General features: G+C 45.2%; 1 protein-coding gene and 1 long non-coding RNA gene across 3 annotated transcripts in view; one reads left to right on the top strand and one right to left on the bottom strand.

Moving 5' to 3' along the window:
* Positions 1–21804, top strand: part of UAP1 (UDP-N-acetylglucosamine pyrophosphorylase 1) — a 101172-nt gene extending 79368 nt beyond the window's left edge. The window contains exons 9-11 of one of the 2 annotated variants that reach the window (XM_085654797.1): positions 12374–12418; positions 16260–16326; positions 20988–21804. In XM_085654797.1, the coding sequence (XP_085510923.1) occupies positions 12374–12418; positions 16260–16326; positions 20988–21080 (205 nt within the window). In that variant the 3' untranslated portion in view covers positions 21081–21804. The remainder of the gene's footprint in view (positions 1–12373; positions 12419–16259; positions 16327–20987) is intronic. The other variant, XM_085654796.1, reaches the window with a different exon arrangement.
* Positions 1–26398, bottom strand: part of LOC146856596 (uncharacterized) — a 189696-nt gene that overhangs the window by 9192 nt on the left and 154106 nt on the right. Inside the window, exon 2 of the long non-coding RNA XR_014981538.1 lies at positions 15294–15391. This is a non-coding gene — a long non-coding RNA (uncharacterized LOC146856596). The remainder of the gene's footprint in view (positions 1–15293; positions 15392–26398) is intronic.

Below are 26398 nucleotides of genomic sequence, written 5' to 3'. Positions count from 1 at the left end.
CAATTAAATCTCTGGGGACGCTCCAATTTCGGAAACCTCCTTTTCGTGGTTCCCAAGGGTAAGTGAAACCATCTTATAGGGGAGGTGCCAATTGTCCTCTATGACGCCGATTCGGCACCCCTTTCTCCACTAGATCTGCCTTCACATAGACAAACGCACACCCTGCATTCCCCTGTTCGACTCGGACTCAGACAATGACTACAATATGGATGATGATATTAGCGAACCAGATCATGAGGAGAATTGTATGATGACCTGCAGGAGGCAGTAGTTTTGATACCTCTCCTGCGTTGGGGCTTCTCTCGCCCCCTGGTGCTGCCACTGAGGAGAGGGCTTCTAGCGCCATGGTAATGCGTAGTGCAACCGAAGTCCTCGACCTCCCTCTCCCCTCCTTGGTGATTAAGGCTAATGTTCTTTCAAGGTCCTTCAACCACGGAAAACATCTATTGAGCCCCTCTTGCCTTTTGATGAGGCCCTTACGGATACTTTGTTGGGAGCATGGGCCAAACCTTGCTCTGCGCCCCCCCCCCCCCCCCCCCCCCCCCCCCAGGGTACACATATCTGCACCCGGCCCCGGACGACCCTGCATTTTTATCCCAGCCCCTCTCTGCTGAAAGCTTGGTGATGCAGGTATCTGCAAGTAGGACTAACCCTAACAATGTTCCTTCTACACCACCTGTTCGGGATTCAAAATGAGTGAAGAAATTCGTCAAACGAGCCTCCACTAGCCTGCCGCTTTGATCAGTGAATGCCAGCAGTCTGCAGGGGCGCTTTTCCACACCCTTTGGTATTTGATGACTCAAGTCCTGCCAGGGCTCCTTGAAGATCTTCGACTTGTCCTTACCCAGGCCATACAGGATGGTCATGATGCAGCCATGTTAACAATTTCTTGTGGCTTGGACACCACTGATTCCATTGGGCAGGCCATTGGTACCAGTGTCGCTATTGTCGCTTGGCTACATTCCACCATATTTTCAGGTGATGTTCAGTCATCCCTTATGGACATGCCGTTCAACAGAACTCACTCGTTTGGTGTCATGGAAACTCCTCTCTTTAGCGGTTTCAGAGTGCAGGACCATGGCACTCTCCCTGGAATGGTCTGCCCCTCCTCTCCAATGACATCAGACCTACTTCTCCTTTTGCGGCTTCGGCAGAGGAGCCCCATATTGCCAGTCATTTCAACCTCCACAAGACGTCCAGCCATATCGAGGTTTAGGCTGTGGTGACTACCTCCCCCCAAAGTCAAGGTCAACGGGTGCCCCAGTCCACCATCCACCCTGCAGCCCCACCTGCCAAACACATTTAGCATGCCCGAACTGCAGCACAGCCTCCGGTGGGAGACGGGAACCGATAATGCTTGCCGGATTGGCAGTCAATAACATCGGAAATGTTGGTCCTTCAAATTGTTTGGAAGGGCTATGTTCTACTCTTCCTTTTCACATTGCTGCACCTTCCACTGTCCCCCCCCCCCTGCCCCCCCCCCCCCAGTGCCTGACAGGACAATCTTTCTGTTTTGCAGCTGGAAGTGCAAGCTCTTTCGGCCAAAACGGCTATCAAGAGGGCGCCTGTGCCAAAAGTAGGACATGGCTGTTATTACCACTACTGTCAGGAGTCCAAAAAAGGATAGAGGCCTTCGTCTAATTTTAGACCTGTAACCTTACAATGCCTTCCTCTGGCAGGAGAAATTTAAAATGCGCACTCTGTCCTAGCTCGTGTTTGCCCACTGTCCTAGGTCATGTTTGCCTTCGACCCTGAATGGTGCCCTTGAACCTGCTGGGCGTCAATTTCTCTATACCCTTCCTGCAAGCCTATAGGACCTTCCTGCGGTTCGGGTGGGACAAGAGCATATTCAATTGGCTATGCTTCCCTTTGGTCTCACCAGTGTCCCTCGGGTGTTCCCAAAAGTGATTGTGGTGGTGGCATCACACCTTCTGAGGTCAGGGGTGCGAGACTTCCCCCTTTCTCGGTGACTGGCTGTTGCAGTAAAGGCAGGCTCGCCCCAGGCAGTTGTCAACCATTTCCAGTTCACTGTCAATGTGCCGAAGTCACACCTGACTCCTTCTCAGTTGCTCCCTTTCAACAGAACCATCATGAACACGGTTCTGTTTCGTCTCTTTCCCCCGGGACATTCAGACAATGATCTTGCTCTTTCAGCCTCAGTACTGGATTTCAGTGCGGTCAACTCTGAGGCTGCTGGAAATGTTGGTCTCCTGCACCTTGCTGGTCAGGCACACCACGTGGTGTATGTGGGCTTTGCACTGTTATCTGAAGTCCCAATAGGCCCAACATCAAAGGGACCTCTCATACCATGTTAAGATTTCAGAGGAGATGGGAAAAGATCTGCAGTGGCCATTACTGGACAATGATTGGGTCACCCAGAGCTGGCAGTGGTGGCCGATGCATCACTTCTGGGATTGGTTGGACATCTGGGAAAGGTGGAGATCAGAAGTCTCTGGCGGTGTCCCAGCTCCCTATCAACCTACTAGAGCTGAGGGCCATCCACTTGCAGTTGAAAGCTTTTCTTCTCCCCTTCAAGGGGAGGCTGGTACAGCTGCTCACAGACAACACCACCGCCATATGCTATTGCTACACTCAGGTTGGGGTGCAGTTAGGGACCTTGTGCCAGGAGGTCCTGCACCTATGGAAATGGCTGGATCCCCAAGGAATTTTCCTGATGATGAACCACCTGGCAGGATCATAGAATGCCAGGGTGGAAGAATGGAAGAACTCCTTTAGCACCTAGTGGATCACGAGTGGAGTTACATCGGGAAGTGAAGCAAGGTTTCTTCTACAAATTGGGCGAACCTTGGCTCAATCTTTTCACCGTCGCTGAAAATGCACAATGTCAGCAATTCTGTGCATTGGAGTTTCCAAAGGGGCCTCTTGCTCGAAGACATGTTCTGCCCATAGTGGAACTCGGGACTCCTGTATACCTTTCTGCCGATATCACTTCTGGCCAGAGTTCTCAAGCTGACCAGAATCGACTGAGCACAAGTTATACTAGTGGACCTGGATCGGAGTATGGTATCCATAACTCCTGGAGTAGAACATCTGTACTCCGATCAGGCTGCACCTTTCCCTGTGGGAGTACCTGCTGTCGCAGCAACAGGGCAGATTTCTGCACCTGGGCATTTGCACCTTCCACTACCATGCTTGGAGATTGATCAGTGACTGCTGAACACCTTTGACCTTTCTACACAGGGGGGGAGAAGAGATATCATCTTGGCAGCCAGGTGTCCCTTGACAAAACTGTATATGCCTGTTGTTGGGTCAAATTTGTGGTTTAGTGTGATGCTTGGCATATAGAACCCTGCCAGGCAATGTTATCTAACGTTTTATTGGTTATTTTATTCCTAGCCCAACAGCCTTTGCTCTGGACACAGATAAAAGGGTACCTTTTGGTTAATTCAGCCTTTTTGATTTGATTTGATTTGATTTAAGCATCTATAAAGTGCACACAAGCGCGAATACCAGAGAATCCAGTAAGATGGCCAATGAAACTGTGAATGAAAAATGTTAGTTGGCGAAGAGCCAGATTTTTTGCGATTTCCTGAAGGATAACAGCGTTGGGCTGTTCTTTATGCCAGCTGGGAGCGAGTCCATGTTTTGACCGTCCATAACAAGAAGCTTCTTCCACCCCAACGAGCTTTCTTAAACCTTGGGGTTTGTAGGAGTTTGCTATGTGCAGATCTTAAGTTTCTGGAAGGCCTGTACCAGATCAGATGATTCTTCAGATAATGAGGACCGGCACCGTGCAGTGCCTTAAATGCCAAGCATTTGGGATTTAAATTTGATCCTCTTGTCTACTGGGAGCCAGTGCAAGGTTCTCAAACAGTGGGAGACTGGCTGAGACCATGGGATATCCCGCAGGCGTCTGGCTCCCCAATTTTGGATACACTGTAGCTTTTGTAGATACTGTGTTTGGATAACCATGTATAAAGCATTACCATAGTCGAATCTGGATTGGGCTAATGCTGTCACAAGTGTTTTTAGGGTGTCGGGCGGAAAGAAAGGACGGACGTTCCTGATTATCTTTAAAATGAAATAGATAGTTGATGTGAGGGTACTAATCTGGCTTTTGAAGATAAGATTGTCATCAAATATGAACCCTAAATGTTTCACTTACTGCACTAGAACTGGAATGCCACCATCTGGGTGACTAACAGGAGAACCTCTGACTTTCCGCCATTCAATTTTAGGCAGTTGGACCTCATCCACTGGTTGACCTGGGTCATGCAGCTATTAAAACGATGTGCTCTCTCTTCAACGTTACTGGAAATTGACACTACTAGCAGGGTGTCATCAGCGTATGAGACCACTGAGAAACCAAATTGCCTGAGGGGAAACATAGAGAGTGAACAGGCTAGGGCTTAGGGACAAACCCTGCGGTACCCCACATGGGAATGTGAAGTGTTCGGACGAGAAAGCTACGGACTCTACCAACTGAACGCTGTCAGAGAGAAATTATGTCAGCAACTTGAGGACGGTGCCCCTGATTCCTAATTCTGATAACCTATTGGCTAGCATTTCATGGTTTATTGTGTCACGTTGGCGATTGTTGGATCAACCCTCATTTTTTTAAACCTCTAATTGTTTTAAACAGGTTTACATTTGTTTCTTCCCTTCCTCTTTGGCATGCCTGAGTGGGACCTTTACTTGGTCCTCACATTTCTGATGTGTGCTCAATTTGAGCCAGTTCACAGCTGTCCATTGAGGCTTTTCCCCCCAAGACAATGTTCCTCATCTCTATAACATCGGTGTGACGTGAGAATGAGCTTCAACCTCTGTGTCAACCCGGAGTACACCACCATCTTCCCAGACAAACTAGCTCTGCAGGTGCGAGCATCCTTCTTGATGGAAGTTGCAACGTCGTTCCACGTTGGTCAAAACATCACCTTGCCAGCGTTCCATGCTCCACATTACCCCTCTTAGGAGGAAGAGAGACTCCAGTGCTTTGACCTCAAGAGAACGCTTAATTTTTTACTTAGATCACACCAAATAACGCTGGATGGACGATGAGCTCTTTGTAGTGTTCTCTGCAGCAAAAAAGGCAAGACTTTGCAAAAGAAAGCCATCTCCTGCTGGATAGTGCTCTGTATTAAGATCTGCTATACACTGGCTAAAAAGCAGGCTCCAGAAGGACTGTGTGCCTATTCTACCAGGACCAAAGCTATCATCACTGTGTTGGCACATGGAGTCCTTGTCCTGGACATTTGCTAGGTGACAATGTGGGCATCACTATGTACGTTCCCTTTCTGGTTTGAGTCCAGCCAACGACCCACTTCCAAATAGGTACTGCTATGGTATCTACTCAAAAGTTGAGGAATTTGCAGCTAGAAATCTCTATCTGAAGAACCAGTTCCGTGCCTCCCGTATCGCTCTTTCTGATAGAGATTCTTATCTAGCCACAGGCTCCTCGCCAGCTTTCCCATCTTCCCCGTTCTGTGATATGACTCTGTCTAGGAATCTGCACACTTGCCATGACCAATTTGCTATTAAGGGCTCTGCATCGTGGGGCACCTATTTATGCTCTGTAAGTCATTTCTGTAGCCTAACAGAGTCATTCTTGAGCTGCACAGTTCTACCTACCAGTGCGCAGAGGTACGGCTGAAAATTTCCGGATCCAGTCGGACACCTGGAAATAATTAAGAAGGCGAGGAATCTACGACTAGAGAGAGTCTCCATATTTGCAGCATTATTGATTTAGGCTTTGAAATTGTTACAGCTCATTTGACTGTGACCAGTGTAAAACTTCTCTTTATAGATGTATAGCATATGCTGTATGTGATAAGAAAGCCTTTTATTTCAAAGCAACGTACTAATAAACCTACATTTTCACATTTATTACTACATTGCATAGGTTAAATACCACATTATTAGCATAGCACTGTACAAATCATTTGAGAAATCAATGTTTACGGTCTTGCTGATTTGATAGTATCGTCTTCATGTGCTGTTATGTTACTGTAGACAGCGTGCGTCTTGCACTGATGCCGGGTAGAGTCCGAAAGTGAAGCAGGGCATTTCAGGACCTGTTTGCAGGTTTGAGGATGTAAGTTTGACGCTCCAACAACTGCCACCATCGCTGGGGACTACAAGACCCACAAGCCTTTGCTCCCTGGTGGGAAGAACTGCTGCTGACTACGCGCTACAAAAGCGCTTGCAGACACCGCAGCGCGTGACGCGCCAACAACTGCCACCATCGCTGGGGACTACAAGAGCCACAAGCCTTTGCTCCCTGGTGGGAGGAACTGCTGCTGACTACGCGCTACAAAAGCGCTTGCAGACACCGACGCGCGGGACGTGCGCGGGCGAAGACCGGGCCAAGGGCGGGCCCGTCCTTGCCCGTCAGGGGCCGGAGGAGGCCGGGACGGAACACCCCCCTAACATCGCCATTGGTTACCCTCGATAGGCTGGTTATTTGCTCAAAGGTACTGTTATCTCTGATCATTACGTTTTCCTTGGGCTTTTTAACTAAGGATTTGCAGGTCAGGACTATCCTTTTAGCCAACCTCCACAATGGGTAAAAACCAAAAGGTCGTAGTTTCCCGCCCCGTGACGAGACAACAGGTGGCCACGGCACTACCCCTTCCTTCGCTAACGGCTATCGATATGATGCTCCAAAAAACCATTGGGGTAGTGGTAAATGCTATTGAAAACACAGAACGAAGGTTGTCAATTACCCCTGTGGCCCCCTTGGTAGAACAAGTAGGAGACTATTCAACAATTGTAACAAACCCTCCAGACGTAAGTTCCTTCCTTACGCCATCATTTGCTGACCTACCCTGCGCCCAGGTCCCTACAGATGCTATAGTTAGCAATGCATCTCCAAGTTTATCTCCACTTCCTCCAAACACTATTATAATAAACAAACCGGGCCCTAGAGGTAAGAAAAGGAGACTTGTAAAGAAGTCAATTAAAAATATAGGACATAAGTACGATTCAGTACTAACTACCATCGGCCCTTCCCCAGCGAATACGGTGGCTCTGCTGTGGGTTACTAGTTTAGTAGCTGACTTCCAGTCTCTCTCAGAACAGATTATTGGTAAACATACCAAATCCCTGGCATCTAGGATTGATAGATTAGTCTCTACCCTCAATAATATGGGTTTGGGGAAAACGTCCCCAACGGTTCCACACGGGAAATCTGACTCTAGTGTAGCAGGTGGTAGTGCTTCTCAAGTTGGGACTGCCTTAGTAGTTGATGGTGCTACAGGGAACAAAGGAACACGATTGGCCCCCATTAACAATGAGCCAGCTTTGGAAACAGTTAGCCCTTATCTAAGTACATACATAGTCGCTGACGGTTCCCATGTAGCTGCGATCCCGGTCCCGGCTTCTGCAAATGCAAAAGTCACTCCCAGTGATGAGAAGACAGGATGTGAAAGATATAGACTGGAAAGGGGGTCCTCCGTTGTCCTGGTTCCAACAAATATAAATCCATCTTCCATAGCTACCCCATCGGAGTTGCAAACTATTAACCTTCCCCCAGAGTCCTTACCGTACGTTGTAGTTTTAACGGGGGTACCACTTTTAACCCAGGGAAAAAATGAAAGCCATGCTGAGTTAAAAAATAAGTGTATCCAGTGGCTTAATGTAAACAGACCTCTCCCATCCTACATTTCTGGGGAAATACTCTCTGTAAGAAGAATAGACTGGATTGGGAAGGGTCCCAAAACTATTGCAGGGAATTGTGTAGTAATAAACTTTAGGGATACTGCTGCCATTGAGTACATCTGTGGTTTGTCCCCCTCTAGATTAAATACTCAAATCCTCCCCCACCACTTGTCATACTTTTATCCCGTGCTCCATCTGAGATCAGCTCATTGTAAAAGTGCTAAATATGACGTGGGCCGAAATGGTTGTCCATCTGGAGTCCACCAGGGGCAAACAAGCTGGGTAGATTTCTATGCCTATAATCCCCCTCTGTCTTCCTTTGTGCATAGAAATAGGTTTAGTGTACTGAACCAGGTTGATTGACGCCCACATGACCAGGAGCTAGTCCCGAATAACACTAGTGAAACATCTACCCCTTTAACTGCACTGGAGGGAAATACCAAAATCCCTATCTCTGCAGAGGGCATACCTTCTGGTTCTTCGGGCTGGGCGGGAGGGAGTGATTCAGGGGATGCGGGGCTCCCGCGGGGAGTCTGTTGTAGGGGGGGGAAGCACCTAGTATAGACAAAACGGAGAGGAAAGTTCATTTAGAGTCCCCCATTTGCGATAGTTCTTCCACTATGGCAATCAGAATTTCAAAAGACACTGGTAAGGTAGTCGATGGCACTATAAAAATCCTTTCGTGGAATGTTGCTGGTTTAAAAAACAAATTATCTAATCCTGACTGGGGCTCCTTTATGGCAGCACATAATATCTGCCTGATCCAGGAAACTTGGGCTTTAGAGGAAAGTGTTAGTCCAGGTTATGCAACTTTTCATATCTTGGCAGTATCTAGTGGCAGAGGCCGCCCATCTGGTGGCCTGTCAATCTGGATAGGCACCCACTTGGGCGTCCAAGCTTCTCAAATACCAACTAACTCCTCTGATGTCCAATGTGTGTTATTGACACCCCTGAACACACCAAAAATAGCCATAATGAATATCTATTCTAGGCCAGTTAGGAGTGGGCAGGAGTCAGACACGATTAAAGCATTAGATCTCTTTATCCAGACACTTGGCCCCTCAGTTATAATAATCGTTGGTGGGGATTTTAATTGCCAATTTGAGCCCTTGGTTAACCCTGATTCGGATAAGCAGGACGGTGAAGACCTGCTCTGGTGTATCCCGGAACCAAAGATCCCTCCTGTCAAGGCATAGACTCGGCTGGTCCTCCAAATAAAATCATTCTCACTTGCTACGTCTTTGCAGGCGTGTAATGGGAGACTGGACCCTGACCGTCCGGGATTTCCTACATTTAACAGGGTAGAACAAACGTCCACCATTGACTCATGAATCATTGAATCATGATGGAAGTAAGACATTGGGACAGGCTCTTGGAATTTAGAGTGTATCCGAGACATGATAGTGACCACAACGCCCTTGTCCTAACACTGAAGCCGGGGAGCTTTGGGCTGACTAACCCTGAAGCTGGTCCTACTACTAATATGATCACGCCCCTCATGGTCTCGAATAATCGACGTAGGGTTAATTGGCCTCACTTTCAGAACTCCCCGTCTAGGCTGGGTGAAGTATACCAGCTCGCTATACCATGGATAGCTGCAATGGACGATTTGCCACCAAACGGCCATGCTGTAAAAATCCATAGGCAGTTGGCCAGTGCGTTGGGGGATGTTCTTTGCCCACTAAGTAGGCCTAGACGAGGTGGGGCTAAGATACACCCCTGGTATAATGTCACCTGTAGGAAAGCTAAGAAGGACCTCCTTACTGCAATTAAAGCCAAGGATAGCTTAGAAACTAGATCATCTCGTTTGCTTTATAAAAAGGCAATCGAGGGAGCCAAGAGGGACTGGGAGGAAGCTAGGTGGGAAGAGCTGAGAAATGCGCTCCTGACTACGGACGCAAAGTCATTTTGGGCCATTGTTAGTACAGGCTCTAAGGGAGGAGGGCAAGCTACCTTCCCAAATATTGCACCCTCAGTGTGGGAAGCTCATTTTGGGGCTCTATATGTATGTCTAGAGCATGATGACCCACCTCGGCCAGGTTTCAACCTAGCCCCTGGACTTAATCAGGAGGGAACTGCGACACTCGCCCGACCCCCTACCCCAGACCCCCGTCATGAGTATCGACTGACGGGGGCCTCGGGTGGAGGGTTGGGACCGAGCGTGCATCCCTTTGACCTCCCAGAGAGCATCACCCTGAAGGAGGTAGAAACCGCCATAGTTAGATTGCTCCCAAACAAAGCTCCCGGCCTCGACAAATTGGCGGGGGACCTGTTTCGATCCCAGCCTAAAATATGGGCTCCTTACCTTGTTATTTTATTTAACGCGATCCTTACGGGGTCTGATCCACCGGACACTTGGCTGGGGGCTGAGATCGTCCCCATTTACTAAAAGGGCTGCCCACTTACCCCTTCAAATTACAGGCCCATTAGTCTGTTAGATACAACACAAAAACTAATGGGCAGAATTATACTGGACAGGATACAAGCCTGGATGGAGGAACGGGAAATATTGTCCACCCTCCAGGCTGGATTCAGATCTGGCATCTCAACCTTGGACCAAATTTTCCGTCTCCTGGTCCTTTTTTGGAAAACCACATGGGTCGAGGGTGGCAGCCTCTACCTTGTCTTTGTGGACCTGCGGGCTGCTTTCGACTTAGTCCCTAGGTTAAAATTGTGGGAGGTATTGGCTGACCTGGGCCTTCCGCCCTACCTGCTCAATATCCTGACCCGTTTGCACGCTGGAAATTATGCACAGGTCAGGTGTGGGAGACATGGGGTCCTTTCGGATCGTTTCCCTGTCTCTAGGGGCATTCGACAGGGGTGCGTTTTGGCCCCTACCCTTTTTAGCCTATTCATTAATGGTCTTGTCGACACCCTAAATGAAGTAACGGTCAATGATGCCCCCTGGTTGACGACTGGCCGGGTGCCCGCATTAATGTTCGCGGATGACACCCTGTTGCTATCCCGAACATCTTCGGGCATCCAGCGTGTCCTGGATGGTTTTGTGAGCTTTTGCGCCTCGAGGGGTTTGGAGATCAATTTGGACAAAACCAAGTTTATGATCTTTAATCCTCCGAGGCGCACGCGCCCGAACCCTCTTTTGAATGGTATTCCGTTGGAACGAGTTAAAACCTTTGTCTACCTTGGGATTACTTTGACGGAGGATTTTGGCTGGGGCCATCAGATTGCCAAATCTGCTCTTAGACTTTCACAAATAGCAGGGGGCATTGGCAAGCTTCAGAGAGCATCGATATCTAAACCGGTTGCGCCCGCCCTTGAGATCTATGGCCTCCAGGCTCGGACTGCATCTCTTTATGGTGCTGAACTTTGGGGCCACAAGAACGTATCAAGCCTCCTGAGGGTTGAACAGGCCTTTATGAGAAATTTGGTGGGCCTACCGACAAGTACACCCCTTATCCCCTTGCGAATGGACTTGGGATTGGAGTCTATTGAGAATTTGGCAGATGTGCGACTCTTGCTTTACTGGAGGAGGCTCTGGTCAGTACCTGAGCTCGTATCCTTCAGAGTCGAATTCCGGGAGGCCTGGGAACAGTTAAAAAACAAAAATCTTCCCTGGCTTTCCCACATTAAGGCCCTTTCTTTAAAAATAGGTTTGCCCCAGTCATGGGGGACCCCTGAGCTGAGCTGCCCGAGGATATCTAGGGCCCAGTTGTTAAATCTGGTGAGACAGCAAAATCTACGCGCACTACAAAGCTCAACATCCTATGGTAGGCTTTCTACTGAGTTCCTCACATTCAAATTTGAAATGGGGTGGGAGAAATTCTTGGATGTAGTCCAACCCCCTCTTGCGAGGAAATTATATGTCCAATTAAGGCATGGCTCTTTACCCATTAGGTCATTTACCTCGAAATGGGCAAAAACTGAAAATGAAAATTGCCCAGCATGTAACTACATTAGAGAAGATGTTATCCATGTCTTATTTTGTTGCCCAGCATACAGCAACATACGCAAAACCTGGCTTATTCCAATATGTAGAAACTTGGGTTTTAGACATTGTGTGCAGGCGTGTAGAGTTCTTAAATATGACACTTCCCCGCCCATTGTATTTGCTGTCTCCCGTTTCCTTTATGGTATGTGGCGTCGTAGGACAAGTTTTAAACCATTTTAAACTATCGAAATAGCTCTGATAACCTACTGTTTAATCTTTTTTTTTAAGAAAAAAAAATATACCTATATTTATCATTTTATTGGATGTGCTATGTATGTATGTATTTTATTTGCACTTTTATGGTCTTTGACCGAAATAAAGTTATCAAAGTAAGATAGTATCGACTGGCCATGAGGTGGTATTTTTGTGCTTTCTAATACCCAAAATAAACAAATAAATGCTTAAAGATTACTGTGTCCATTCTTGGAAGGCCTATATAACTTGATTTCGACCCACTGCATTCTTTAAACCCACGTTGCTCTGGTTTGTGTTAAAGATATTTTATGGCCTTAGCCATATCTTGAGATCCACGGAGTGTAAAATGCTACTCTTTACCGTTGTTAAAGGAATATTGGGGCATCATGAGCCACCCAAAGGCTTCTGAATCATGGCTGCTCCTCCCACTCAACAGTAGTAATAAATAGCATATTACAACAAACACTTGTGTGATATGGGTGTAGATATAATAAAGTTTAGCTGATGGTATGTTTTGTTACCCCTGCGAGCGTAATGGGGAAAATGGCTGACTGCTCATATGCTCAACCTATCCGTTGTAAATATCATAAATTATTATTTATTCCCACTTAGCAACTCAGCGAATGGAGTGTCGGAAGTCATCGATGCCAATAAAAAGTAACTATGTTATCTCTTGTGCACGGTGAAGGGCTGTTGCTTCTTAGGCACTAACATTTTCACAGCAGCATGCTGGGAACCTTCGGTCTGTCCTAACTGGTGGCACTTCTGTTTGCAGGATCTTTACTTGACCTTCTCCCCATGGCTCTGCCTTCAGACAACTGACTGCTCTCATGAGGTTTTCTGAGTGCCCTGCTTTATCTACACTAGAGGGCGTGATCATCAGTACTGTAGAAAAGAAAATCTGTGCTCTCTGGTCTTGTGCTTTCTCTATGGGGTCCAGGTTTGATCTGCTCACTTCTTTGAATCTCTGTCGCTGTGTAGCACTCCTTTTAACCCTAATCTTGTGTTCTGCCATTCAGTGAAGTGGTTTGAGTGTCACCATGCATTTCACTGCTCGAGTACCAATTATTTGTTTGTCATTATTCCACGTGAAAATACACAGTGGTTATTTGGATTGGCATTTGGAAGTAGCACTTACTCTCATCGGAGGGCTTCATTGCTTGTGTATATGAGCTGGGTCATGGGAGGAAGACTTTATGTCCTCCAGGCTAAGATTACTCCATCCACCAGAGTTATAAATGACCGCCTACCTGGTGGTCATTTGTAAAGGCATTGGCAGGAACCGGCATCAGGATGGTTCCTGTCAGTGCATTTTACTGTTTGCTTTGTGGCTGCGTTGGAAGAATGCAGCCCTCTAGCAAACAGAATTCTTTTCAAAAAGAAAATCCTGAAACACAATGTATTTTTTATTTTAAAAAGAAAAAAAGTAATGTTTCTTCCAACGTGGGGGGAACATTCTAATGTTTTTATGTTCCTTACTGCCAGGTTTTACCTGGCGGTGAGGAACAGTAAAACATGACTAAATGTCCGCCCAGCTAAATTGCCCATTTCTCCGACAGCTCGGACTCCCTAGGGCCGTTGGAGGGGATTAATCATGGCGGAGGCAGAGTAGTCTTTTCCATGTTTAATACTAAGGTCCGTCCGCATTTAAAAGCTGCAGGCAGACCACTATATTGCGGGGAGAGAGAGAATTCCATCACAATTGCAACGTAGTACCCTCTCCGCCAATATATTAATCAGGCCCATTGTCTCTAAAATAAGCCATGACGGTCTATTGTAGACTCTCACCCTAAGGTTACTTACTCATTTTGATTTTTGCGCAGTCTTCTTCTGCTCATTAAAGTCTTAATGCACCCACTCATTCAGTCCGTCTGTCATTAATGGACCCAACCCAGCTATCTTAGCCTCCTCGAGGGGATGCAATGTGCTCCCACTGGTGTACCCATTGGACCCATTTTTGTTTTCTCGTAACCAAAAAGACATTCTTCACCAGTGCAGCCCGAACTAGCAATAAATCAGGAAAGAACCAGACTACAGTAAATCTACCTGAAAAGATCTCGCCTGGAAATCATAACACAGGATCATTCTGCACATATGTCTTTTCTCATGTACTGGCTTTTGGCAAACAGAGTTGCTTTAAAGTAGTCTACCACAAGAATTACTAGTTACATTTTGGGTGTAGTATGGGAAGACCAGGATTACAGGCTAAGTAGATTTAAGAACCAGGCAGTGCCTCTTTGGCATGATGCAGTAGAAGAAACTCTGTAGAAACAACAATAAATATTACCACATCCTAGTAAGCTCATATAGGAAAATAGAACTGTGCTATAAAATGATCAGCTAGAGGCAGAGATCAGAGAAGTATTGCTTAGCCCAGTTTGTGATTAGTTCAAAGAAGGAGAATGTAGCACCGTACTCAAGCAAACATTGGAAATGCAATGTTTTCACTTGTTAGCATAGGTTTCATTCTAGCCCAGGCTCCAAGTACTCTGGACAGCTACTGGGCTGATGTGTATTAATTGAATGAGCTTCCCATTACCAGTTTAGGGGGGGGGGGTGGCGGGGGGGAGGTAGATGGAGTGAGGGGAGGGGGATAGGGTGAGGGGAGGGGTATGTTGCAGGTTACAAAAACCAAAGTAAAATAATTTGAAGTAAAAGATGCACGTGTGTGCTACAACCTGCTCACATGTCTGGTGACCATAAATCTTGTAAGACCTCAAAACCCACAAGATTTGCTGCTTTGATGTTCCTCTCACAAGAGTAGTGGTGCCAAAGAAGTCCCTGGTGCCTTGTATCATTCCGTTCGACTGACTTTGCTCTTCATTTGTTCCTTTAGAACTAATTCTACAAAACGAATACAAGTTAGCATTATTTTCCTTAGGAAGCACAGGTCAGACCAAGACTTCTTTCCCAACTCTGAAACACAGGTCTCTGTGTAAACAAGCCACCAAAAGCAACCTTGACTCATTCACAAACAAATCCAAACCTTCAGCACTAGCAGCCTAACATTCACATATATCTTTCCAGATGTTGAAGATTTCCAACTTCATTTGTTTCAAAGAACTCTCAAGTTGCCCTTTGATTACATTCTTCTTGATTTCGAGCTTTAGATAAATTTGCTTTCTTACCACTCATATTAATTGACTTTCCAAACTCTGACTCCTACTAAGGTTCTGGCAAAATAATTACAATGCATTTCCGAGAGGCCCTCAGGAGTCAGGGCAAACTTGCCAAGTCTGTGGTGCCCGATGCAGACCCATAGCTTTTGCTATGGAGGCTTGATGACTGAAGAGAAAAGTGTTTATCATAAACACTGTTATCTGCAGTTCTGATAGAAAAAAATCATTTTGTAATTCCTCACAGAAGAAGAACAAAACCTGCTCCCTTAGTGCTTGGCTGATTGATAAGTTGGTAAGGCAGCACAAGGAAAGATATTCATGTTCAAGGTCTTTATACTTTTCCTTTTCACTCATGTCAAAGTTTGGTACTCTACTAAAGCATGGTATTGTGTAGAAAATAAGAAGTTACTTACTTGTAACATGGTCTATCTATTGTGCTTGTTCTCTTGTGCCACACTTGACTCCGTTGCCCTGCTCTCTGTGAAAGGTCCATTGATTGTCATCTGTGCTCCTATTTTGGAAATAAATCAAGTAGACACAGAAGAACAAGTTAGTGTGAGGTTTTCTAACATCATGAAAGCATTCTGCCAGTTGAGTAGAAACTTTTTTCAGTGTTTTCCTGAATGCACTTCGTGATGTCTGGAGGTATGCTACAGCAACTCTGAAGGAGATGCACCAGTGGAGTACTAGTGATGTTTCCCGTCAAAAGCCTTCTTACCTTTGGATATAGCCCCATGATATTTCAACCCACTCTTCAGAAATTCACATGGGAGCTGGTTGAAAGGTTTGTGTGCAGCAATCCTGACCTCTGAGCTTCATTGAAATTAGTGAGTAAAGCATCTTGATCTTTTGGAACTAGTGCATATTTTCTATTTGATTTCTTAAGCCATGTTGTGCCCGCTTAGTTAGTGCTCTCTGTTTTTCTTCAATTGATTGTTTAGACTGCTGAATAGTTTAACAATTAATCTTTAAATTAGCAATTCCCTGGGACCAATTTTTATCATAACTTACATCTAATCGGTGTATTACCTGTGGTGTTTCCGCAGGAAACATGTAGGGAATGCTGAGCAGAATTACACAAAACAGTGTTTTTTAGATAGTGTTATTTTTTCTGTAGTTTTTCTTAACACTACTTATAGAAGCTAAAATCACGAAGAATATTCAATTCCGCCCTGGTAGTATGTGCTACATTGGTTGCTTTTATGTAGACCAGCAACTCGGCAAATGAACGGGATTAACTCGCGTGCATAATGCCCGTATGGCCACTTCTTGCTCTGCTTTAATGGCATGGAATGTTTTTTGATATTACAAGATATAAAGCACCCAGTAAGCTACTTATTTGTGTTTATATGTATTGCTTTTATTTTTCTTTAATATAGCCTGAAAGATGCTAATGACCAGCCAATTCAATGTGAAATCTCGCCTCTCATCTCATACTCTGGAGAAGTAAGTATTATTCTGTAGTATGTGGTTGAAGTTTGGCAGACATGACCATGATACTATCTGAATGCATTTTAAACTTGAAGAATGGCAGCCGTGTTTCATAATTGAGCACTATGCACCTTAATGGTCTTTCTCCCATGTTTGATGTTTCTCACTGTGAGTTCAGAAACCAGTAATACTCTGCTGTTTTTGTTTGTTAGTAACACATTCTCTAGTGTTTGTTGTAACCAGGATTCCCGCATCCTTTTTTTTTATTTTCGTACTCTGACACCCAGTTTGTGAATGAGCGCATTTTACAGTTAACGCATGGAAGAATAGGTGGAGGAGAATATTTGTTCGAAATGATGTTGTTGCTGTGGGCAATTATTCGAAATTTTTAATCTAATCTCTTGTTGCTATATTACCTTAAAAGTCCATGGTTATTCCATTAAGGTTTTATGGTGATCATGTAAGATGTGATGGCTTTAAGATCAGAAAATCTCAAATATTCTAGTTGTGTTTGTGCTGGTTCTTCTTTTGTTTGCGGCAGTTTTTGATACCCGCACTTGGGTTGCATGGTTCTAGGCTGTTTACGTTGAATGTGATGAGATGGTTCAGAATCTCCATTCTCCGGCGTGTATACTGTGATTTACATAAAACGTATTTATTAAATGTCAACAGGTATTGGGTAAATGTGGACTAGTAGTATAATTTATGCTTATGTTGTGAAAGAGTAGTGCCTTTTTAAATGGCTAGTATGCACTTTAATGCTCATCATCAGAATAAATCTAGTGTACCGGTATTACACCACGATACGTCATCATCGTCTTGTTGGAGTGTGTGCTCTCTGTTGCGATGTCTGTCTGAATGAGTGAAAGGGATGTACGCTGTCAGTTAGCATAAACGTTCAAGCGTATCTTAGTCTTTCGTGGTGTTCGTTGGCTAGAATATTGTGTGCTTAAATATTTTTTCAAACCCTTATTCTTGGAAGTATCACATGCAGTATTTGAATTTGTACGGACAATTATTTCTTTATGGGAAATACTGTAGGCATCCAAGGCTGATTTAAAGGATCGAGTGTTCCTTTGCTCTTTCCTATCATGAACAAAGGGTATTGAACATTGTTTCACAGTAATTTGGTCAGTCATGAGGAAGGTTTAATGTTTTATTTTGACCTTTTACTTGTTTAGGTGCATGTAAGTAAAGAAAAATGACAAGCAAAGATGTGTGAGTCAAAACTTAATATTGAAATTTGGACATGCATATGAGCAGTAGTGTGTATGAGATTATAAGTGACGCATGGGCTTGTTCTTCACTGGGAATAACTCTGGATAGCATTCCATTTAATTGTTTTTTATCTTACCTCTGCCATCACAGAAGGAGACCAGCTATATTCAAGCAGCACCTCACCAATGCCGGAAATGTGACTGGGGTTGCTTGTGTTCTGTAACAGAATTAACAAGCATTGGCATAGCCAATAGGTCTCGCCTTTTGGACCTTATGTGTTTAGCCAGAACTTTTGGCTATGTTGTAGAGCATTGTGGCTGCTGTGCATTATGTTGTCACGCGCCGTGATTCCACTTACACACTGATTAATTAGGTTAGTCCCCCCACTTCCTTTTTTTAGGACTTGCGCTCTGCTGGCATCCATAATGAACTGGGTGCTGAAGACAACCAACTTACCCCTTGTCAGTAAGGATGCCGTGAGCCTCTCCTAGTGCTTGTTGGAACTTGTAGTTCTGTTGCACGTTAGTGGAGGAAATTGACCTAAAAGGCCTGAAAGTAATGATATGTTAAAGAGAAACAAATGAGTGGACCATTGCATCCTTAGTGACACTGATGACCATAAAGGTGGCTGTCCCGTGTCATATGCGAGTAGATTGCCCACCACTGGGATCCCCCATACATTCATGTGTTAAACTCAGAACATCCGAATACTTTTTTTTAATGGGCTGCTAAAACTGCTGGGCATCTAGATGAAATAGTTGTTGTTCGTTTGCTGAGACCATGGAATGCCTGTGTAAAGTGGTGAGTTGGAAGCAGTATCATGAATCATGAATGATGTTCGATTTCTGCTCCTCAGTAACAGATCCTGTGAGAAGGGTAGCTCCTGAGACCTGCCCATCCCCCCCTGCACAGAGCCTTCCCCCTAGGAAGTGAGTGTGTATGAGGGGAAGGTACTAGCAAAATCAATGTGCTGTCATAACAGGGTCATTCTGGTGGGGGTAGACTGGTAGGTGTGGTGGTTTTCACTTGTGCAACTGGGTGTGTGGGTTCACCATATGAAATGTTACGTCTGACAACATGTTCATTTAACAGCACAAGTTTCTTCACCAATTAGGGTGAAGCAGTGGTGAGTGATGGTCTGACTGGCTTTTCCGGATATCCACATGGGAAAAATGTACATACAATGCATTCAAATGAGTCCTCTACACCCCTGATGATATATTGAAAATATTGCGTGGATCAGGGCTTGCAGACCTTTATAGAACAGACCTGAAAAATATCAAAGTGGCTTGTAAATAGGAAAGCCTAAGTTGGACAATACTGCAGCTAGTGACATGTCGTTATCTGTTAATATATATGTAGATATTTGAATTCACATTTACTAAATGACCCTCAGTTACCACTTTCCCAAACCTGCAATTTTGCATAGTATTCCTGAAGCATGATCTGATGACTCCATGTCACCGGAACTCCGCTTTTCCTGTCCTGGATTTCGCTTTTACATAAACGGAGCATTCTGGGAGTTGTAGTTGTGGCTCATTGTCCGTGATCTGATTGGACCCACACCCTAGATAGCATTGATATGTAAAAGCAAAGTCCAGGAATGAACAAGTGGTGTCCCAGCGACATGGAGACATACGGTTACCCTATATTCAAGGTTTTGACTAGTGCCCAGTGACAAGTGCTGCCAGATGATCAGCATACCACCAGGACACCACTTTTCAAGCCCTATTCCTCTTTTTTTCTACATATTATTGTCTTCAGGTGTATTACTTCAGTTCAAATTAACCATGGCCACAAGTCCCAGAACGCAGCTGTTTATTAGATGAAAACCTTAACCTGGAAAGTGACCTGATGTTATTTGGTAACTGCCCACTGGATGAGGTAGATTTAGAGTCAGTTGGGACACAAGGAAAGGGGTGGCAGTCCCCGCTTTCCCCGTCCCGGGCTTGTGCTCCTGCTGTAAGGTGTAACCTTCCGCCCGTTTCAGTCGAACTCTCAGCCCACCTCCGGAGGCAGCATTGCTTGATGCAAAGCAGGTGCTCTGCCGGGCTCGGGTTGGTTGCAAGAGGCGTATGCAAAGCAGACCCGCGTGTGTTTGCTTTCCCTGTCTGGGAAGAGTTAAAATGCTGCTTCTGGCCGGGACAGGGGGCGAGGTTATTTTAATAGAAATATGACCGCTCTGATTACAAGGTGCTTATCTGGGGTTGTCGGGCGGAGCGGGCAACCCCGAGCGGAATATTGATGCGTGAGGCTTGCAGTGGCTGGGAGATGCGTAGAGGGAGGCCAGCGGACCAACGGCGTGAGTGCGTACACAGGAGCAGGGCCGTGGGCCAACAGGAGTACCAAATATGCGTGCGTGCACACAAACAAACCCCACTTGTGTGTGTTCGCAAAACGGAGACACAAGACTGTGTGTGCACACTGCACATAAAAGCTCATGCATGCGCCGCAGGGTGTGTATAAGCCCCAACAGTGTCAAAGAGAAAGAGGATGCGTGTGTGCGTGCGCGCAAACCAGTACTAAATATGTTGTTGCTGTAAGATTAAAGAGCCGCACTTGTGTATGTCTGTTTGTACAAGGAAACAGCGTGCAAAGTAAAATAGATGTGTGCGTGTAAGGCATAGAAAGGGACATTGGATCGGTCTGTGTATGCTTGCAAAAATAAATACTAATTGGGCGTGCGCATAGGAATCTCATGTATAACAAGCACTAGAAAACTACCCGCGAGTGTTGTGCACGCGCGCGCTGCAAGGGAAAACTAGCGCTGACCGCCATCGGTTTCCAATTGCGATAATTGGAAACAGATGGTGCTACTGTTTGCTCCCGAGGACCCTAGGCCACAGTAGACAGAAGGCGGGACATGCACCCGCCTTGGGCCAATTGCGTGCTGTCTTTCTAAGAAAGGCGCATGCAAAGGCCAATATCGAGTGAATTAAAAAAAGCACACGCACGAGCGTGTGTTTAGAGTTGAGAAGTCCTTACTTAGTCTTGCAGAGCAGCGCATGCGCGTTGGCTCAGGCGAGACCTAAAAATAATCCTTTAGTCTGATTTGAGCTTTTGGCTTGGGGGCGGAGCTGAAACAAATTGGCACATGCATAGTCCTTTAATGTAATAGCATAGAGTAGCTAAAAACGATGAAATGGAATGTTTGCAATAGGATTCTTTATGTATAACAGCTTTGTCTTTCTGAGAAAACCAAAAACAATGTTTTGCTTTTATGTGGTTCAGACTTTAGACAGAAAGGATTAAGAAGTTACATAAATCAAACCGCTTTGTACATATGTTATAAATGCTCTGGGAGTCTCCAAGAACTGCTAAATCTTTTAATCCTCCTGCAAAATAACAAAGGAATTGTTCAGCCATTCATTTTTCAGTTGTTACATTGAACCCCTTTTTCTAATTTTGTTTTCCTTCGCCTTTCCTTCCTCCTTGCCTTCCTTGTTGCCTCTACTCAGGGACTGGAAAAGCATGTCAATAATCGTGAATTCCATCCACCCTTACTGATTGATGAACGTGGAATTCATGAACTGGTGAAGAATGGCTTGTGAAGCACCCCGATTAACATTCCAGCACACAGCTTCCTTGAGCTGGGAAGAGGTTTAAAATGCCAGTATGCAACATTCATGAGCTGGTGAAGAACATATTGCGGAGCGTTTGCAGTACAGCACCAGTGCAATTTATTCACAAACTGGTGAAAAATAGCTCACAAGGTGTTGGGGTCAAAATGCCAGTAGGATTCATTCAAGTGCTGCTGAAGAATAGCTTCTCAGCATTGGGGATTTGTATTCTGGTTACCGGATTTATCCCTTCCCTGTGGTGGGAAACATCATAAGGGGAAAAGCACTATGGACTACTTACATTTTTAAAAAGTGAAGAATAATATTTTACACCTCAGTCTTATTTATATTCTTTGAAAATTGTATTTTTTTAATACCAAAAAAGCATAGAAATGGATTTGACTAAATGAAGTGGCATAGTTTCTGAAACTAAGATTATACTTTCTTTATATTTATTGTGTCCCTATGACATTAATGTTGGAAGCAAACCTTTTGCCTTTTTTTATTTTAAAACAAATGTATATAATAATTATAAACTATTGTACATGTTAAAGATTTTTATGGTACTAGGGAATAATTTTAGAGATTGTTCTTTCTCAAGCATGTATCAGTCTTTTTAAAGATTTTAATTGTAGCCCACAGTTATGGGCACTGTGTTCTGCAGAAACTGCACATCCAATAACTGGAGACTTGATTAAATATACAGACATATTTATCTCATTGGCAGATTGTCTGTTTATTGTATTGCACAATTTATCAGCTCATAATTCCGGGAACCCACAATGAATGTAAAATATTTGATAAGCACACTCCTGTTTGATTTGTTACTGTGCCCCTTCTTTTCCTAGTCAGTGTTGACATTGTAGATACGGAGATAGAAATGGAGCAGGCGGTATAAGAGTATTCCCTTCTAATCTTCCCCTTATGCGAATGTGTTTTTATAGTGCACACCAATTTTATACAGAGGGTAGCAGCCGAAGAAAAAGGGTCCAAACTTGATGAAGTGTCCAAGCTTGAAAAAAAGGAAGCTTGTTGGATCACTAAATCAGGGTGTTCTTAAGTTAAATCCCACAACTACAAGTCCACCATGCTGGTTATATACTGACCACAGAAACCTACTGTTCCTGAAGTCAGCAGACGCATACTCCCAGACAGTTGAAATTGTCGCTGTATTTTGCTGATTATGACTTTATTACTTATTGACCAGGAACAGCTAATTGAAACACTGATTCTCTATTATTAACTCCCACAAATTATTACGCTTCAAGTAAAAGATTAGTCGATTATTCCTAAAAAAAGGTTTGCCTGTGCAGTTACCAACCAGAATATGAATGATGAAATAAAGAAGATTCTAACAGAAAACCAGGCAAGAGACTGAGCCCTAGAAGAGTCTGATAGGAAAATGATAAACATATTATAAACAGGCATTGTATTTGCCAGTGTGTGAACTTCAGGAAATCGCTTTGCGATATTGTCATGATAACCCACAGGCAGGTAACAAAGGAATCCTCAAACAAAGTCCCCTCTAGTCAAGAAATATAACACAATTTCTTTTGTATCTATTCCCACCAAAATCAGCCAATTTATTCCCTGGAAAACAGTACATGATACCTACCACAAGAACACACGGCGTCCACCTGAGTCTTGGTTTCTGTCACATTTTAAGCAAGCAGTTATGCAGGGTCTGGAAATCGAGACTAGATATTGTAGTAGTTGCCATCATGAAACAAGGAGGTCAGACCAAGAAGACTAATACAGAACTTAGACGATACCTTTGATTGTATCTGTTGGTGTAGGAAGGTGCCCGGTCAGATTTAATTTGGCCAGCTGAATTTGCTCATAACAATCCCAGCAATTCATCTACAGGTACACTTGTTTCTACTTAAATTATGTGAGACATCCCAACCCATTCCATAGATAGGGGAAAGTCTCAGCACATGTTGCAAAATATTTCATTTAAATATAGACGAAACTCATGAGAAGACCAAAGAAAAAAGCGAAGATAAATGACAAATTGCAAGCTGGTAAGGAAACCAAATCTAGAATATAGTGTGGGAGATAAAGTATTGTTGCCGCCAAGCACTTACACATAAAAACAGGAATAGGAGACCAAAGCCCCCTATTGTAGGACCTTTTTAATTAGAAAAAAATGTCAAACCCAGTTACTGTGAAACTGAAAATGCCGCCTCATTGTGGGTTCCACCCTATGTCTTATATCTCGCATCTAAAGAAAAAATCACCCGCTCAAGAGACTTCAAGACCCAAAATCACCTCTTGTAGGTAATGAGCAAAAATAATATAAAGTTAAAAGAAGTCTGGATTGAAAAATAGCAATCTATATTTTGGAAAGAGGCATCAGATATTGATGCCCCTCATCTGGTTAAGGCATTTCATTACCAGCTTCTGAAGAAACTTCAGCAGGTAGACTGGCCTTTGAAAGGGGGTACTCTCAGGAAAAGTACTATTTGTGTATTGGAAGTACTTAAATGATTTACACCACAATATCGTATTGGAGAAACTAAGGCAGGACCATGGGGAAAAGCTTTGAAAAATGACTAGAAAAACCATACCAATATGGTTACCGATTTAGAGCTCCTAATCAGCTCTTGTTCCTCGAGACTAAAATCACGTGTGAGCTGGTGAAAAATAAATGAAGGGCACGCTCTGTCGGCATCAAACTTCAGCTGAACTACATGGAGAGTAATGGGTTGTCGGAGAATCTGTCCATGTTGATGAGTAAACAAGTTAATCCTTATTTTATCTTTTTCTTTTCTTGAAGCATAAGACAAAGTTTATCTCCTAAGGTCTAGGCCTCATAATTCCTCATTTATTGGGGAATTCAGTCTGCATATTGTTATAAGAGCAGCACAACCACTTGTACCACTTTCCCTGTGGATGAGCAGCATGCTGCTTGTAATAGTTGCTATGCGCTCCCTGTGAATGAACAGCGCACTATTTGAGATATGCTCTACAAGAAAAAGAGGAGAACCAAAGAAGTATCCAAGAAGGTCAGTGACATTGATGCTTTATTTTCTTGAAAGACAATTTTCTGAGATCTTAAGCTACTTTGACTGTTAGAAGTGCATTTTGTAAAAAAAAGATTCTGATAAAGACTTCTCACTGCAGATTCCTCACCTTTTGAATATTCCCCAGGCACTAGACTGGATTCAGAAACTTTTGAGCAGTACCTCCTCGCTCCGGTCGGTGTGGCCATGCGGTTCCGCACTGATGATGTTCCGTTAACGAGGTATGGGGTTCATATAGGCGCCATTCCCACACACTGACATCCATTCCTTTACCTGCTTCCTTTATCCGCTACCAGGCACTGATCCGGAGCTACTTCTCATCTCTTCGAGACAGTTTTGGATCAAAATTCTACCAGTGTTTAAGGGAAATGTCACCTCTCAAGACAACCGGGTCCAAACCCTGTAAGGACTGTTTAAAGTAACTGTAACAACTCTTCACCATGTTTGCCTATGATGCCTGCAGTCGAGCTACTACTCTAAGGCCTGCAGTGACTGTGCGTTTATGAACCCGAAGACTGTACGATGCAAAACTCTAAGTCGCCAAACATCGGACGACCCCAAGAATGGGCCGGTCCAAGTCGAAGGGGAGGACTCGGTCCCATTCTCGGTCTAGGTGCTTCAGGAGTCCACCCTGGGGATCAATTGACTTCATGCTTCAAATCTTTGGGTAAGTCATAAAAGAAGCACAAAAAATCTAATCTGGACTTGGCTCCTTCCTTCCTCTCTCAAATACCTGAGAGGGCATTATATAACATGAAAATGAGAGCCAACCACAGTTTCCAATTTATAGCTGCTAACACTTTTGCTGAGCGAGGCCCAGGCAGTCCAGGAGGGGAGAGAGATAGCAGAGGATGCCCAGCAGCGATAGGCCTCAGGGGCGTGCGAGCACCGCGCGTGGCGATGGGCAAGAGTCACTTGTCCCCGGGGGCTGCGCATCCTCACCCGGGCCCCGCAGCCACTTCGCTCCGCCACCCTAATTAGTCCCGCCAGCCACCTGACCTCAAGGCCACGCACCCGGGCCGACAATCACTGGCCTCCGCGGCCTGCACACAGTTCCCGGTCCAGGTCTCGACGTGGGCCGTCTCGAGGGGCCTCCAGCAAGTGCATTCAGTGCTGCAAGGGCCAGGGAGGTGCGCAGACGGGCGCGGGGGCACCGGGGCGTATGAGTCTCCCCAGCAACACCCCTCACCCCGGCAGCCGACCCCACCACAGGGCCCGAGACTCACGCAGGATGTAGGCCACTGCAACCGGCGAGGACAACATGGCGAGTGGGAGCACCGCTGCTCCGGGAGACTCGCTGCTGCAAAGTCCCTGGCACCTCAACCGGGACCCACAGGGGCAAAGATGCACTGGAAGGGGGGCGCCGAACACACCCCATGCCTCTGAAGACTCAAAAAATGGCCCCTGGCCGACCTCTGGAGGACCGAGCGCTCACGGCGCACGTCCTACTCCATCGAGGTCTTAGCCACGCCCCCTCTATTACTTTTTAATAAGGTGCTCACTGATGCCCTCTTAGGGGCCTGGGCCAAACCTTACTCTGGCCCCCCAGTAACCCACTATATTGCACAATGCTATCGACCTGCCCTGTGTGACCCTGCATTTTCATCTCGGCACCCCTCTGCCAGGAGTTTAGTCAACTAATTTAATCAGTTAATCAACTAGCTGGATTAATTTGAATACTATTCTGACGTCTCCCACGGTAGGGAGTCTAAATGGGTAGAATCCTCTGGTAAGAGGGTATTTTCTAACTCACAGTTGGGACAAACAAAATAGGTAATATGCCAGACTCTGTCAGAGTCAGGGCACTCAGGTGATCCTTTTACGCTTCTCCTTAGTTTGCCATACACCAAATGCTTTAAAAGACAATGTTTCAGGTTCAGATGTAGACTCTTACCCTCTGTGAAGGCTGCTTCAGGACGGACCTCTGTCCCGCAGATTCAGCAGAATTTCAAGTCAATTGTAGTGTCTGCCCACCTCTGTTGTTGCGCAACGTGAATGAGCCTGGACGGGGTCACCTTCCTTCGACTGCAGTTGGGTGCGAGATCCCAATCCTCCTGGCTTGCTCGCAAAAATGTTGCTTGGGTTCGATTTACCTTAAAATACAGAAGACGGGGGCATGGCCAAGATGGCGACCTGACGAGAGGCGGAATTCCGAGGCTCCCCGCGGCGGCCCTTCGCCCCGGGCTACTCTGTGCCTGTAGTCCCCCCAATTTGGCAGCATACCTTCTCCTTCTATCCAGGGGCATGGCGCCTTTGCGAAGCGAGGCCCGACGTGCCTCCTAG

Source organism: Triturus cristatus, chromosome 4_1 (genome assembly GCF_964204655.1).
Source record: "Triturus cristatus chromosome 4_1, aTriCri1.1, whole genome shotgun sequence".
Lineage (NCBI taxonomy): Eukaryota > Metazoa > Chordata > Amphibia > Caudata > Salamandridae > Triturus > Triturus cristatus.
The sequence above is the reverse complement of the archived record's forward strand: the minus strand, read 5'-3'. Positions and strand labels throughout refer to the sequence as shown.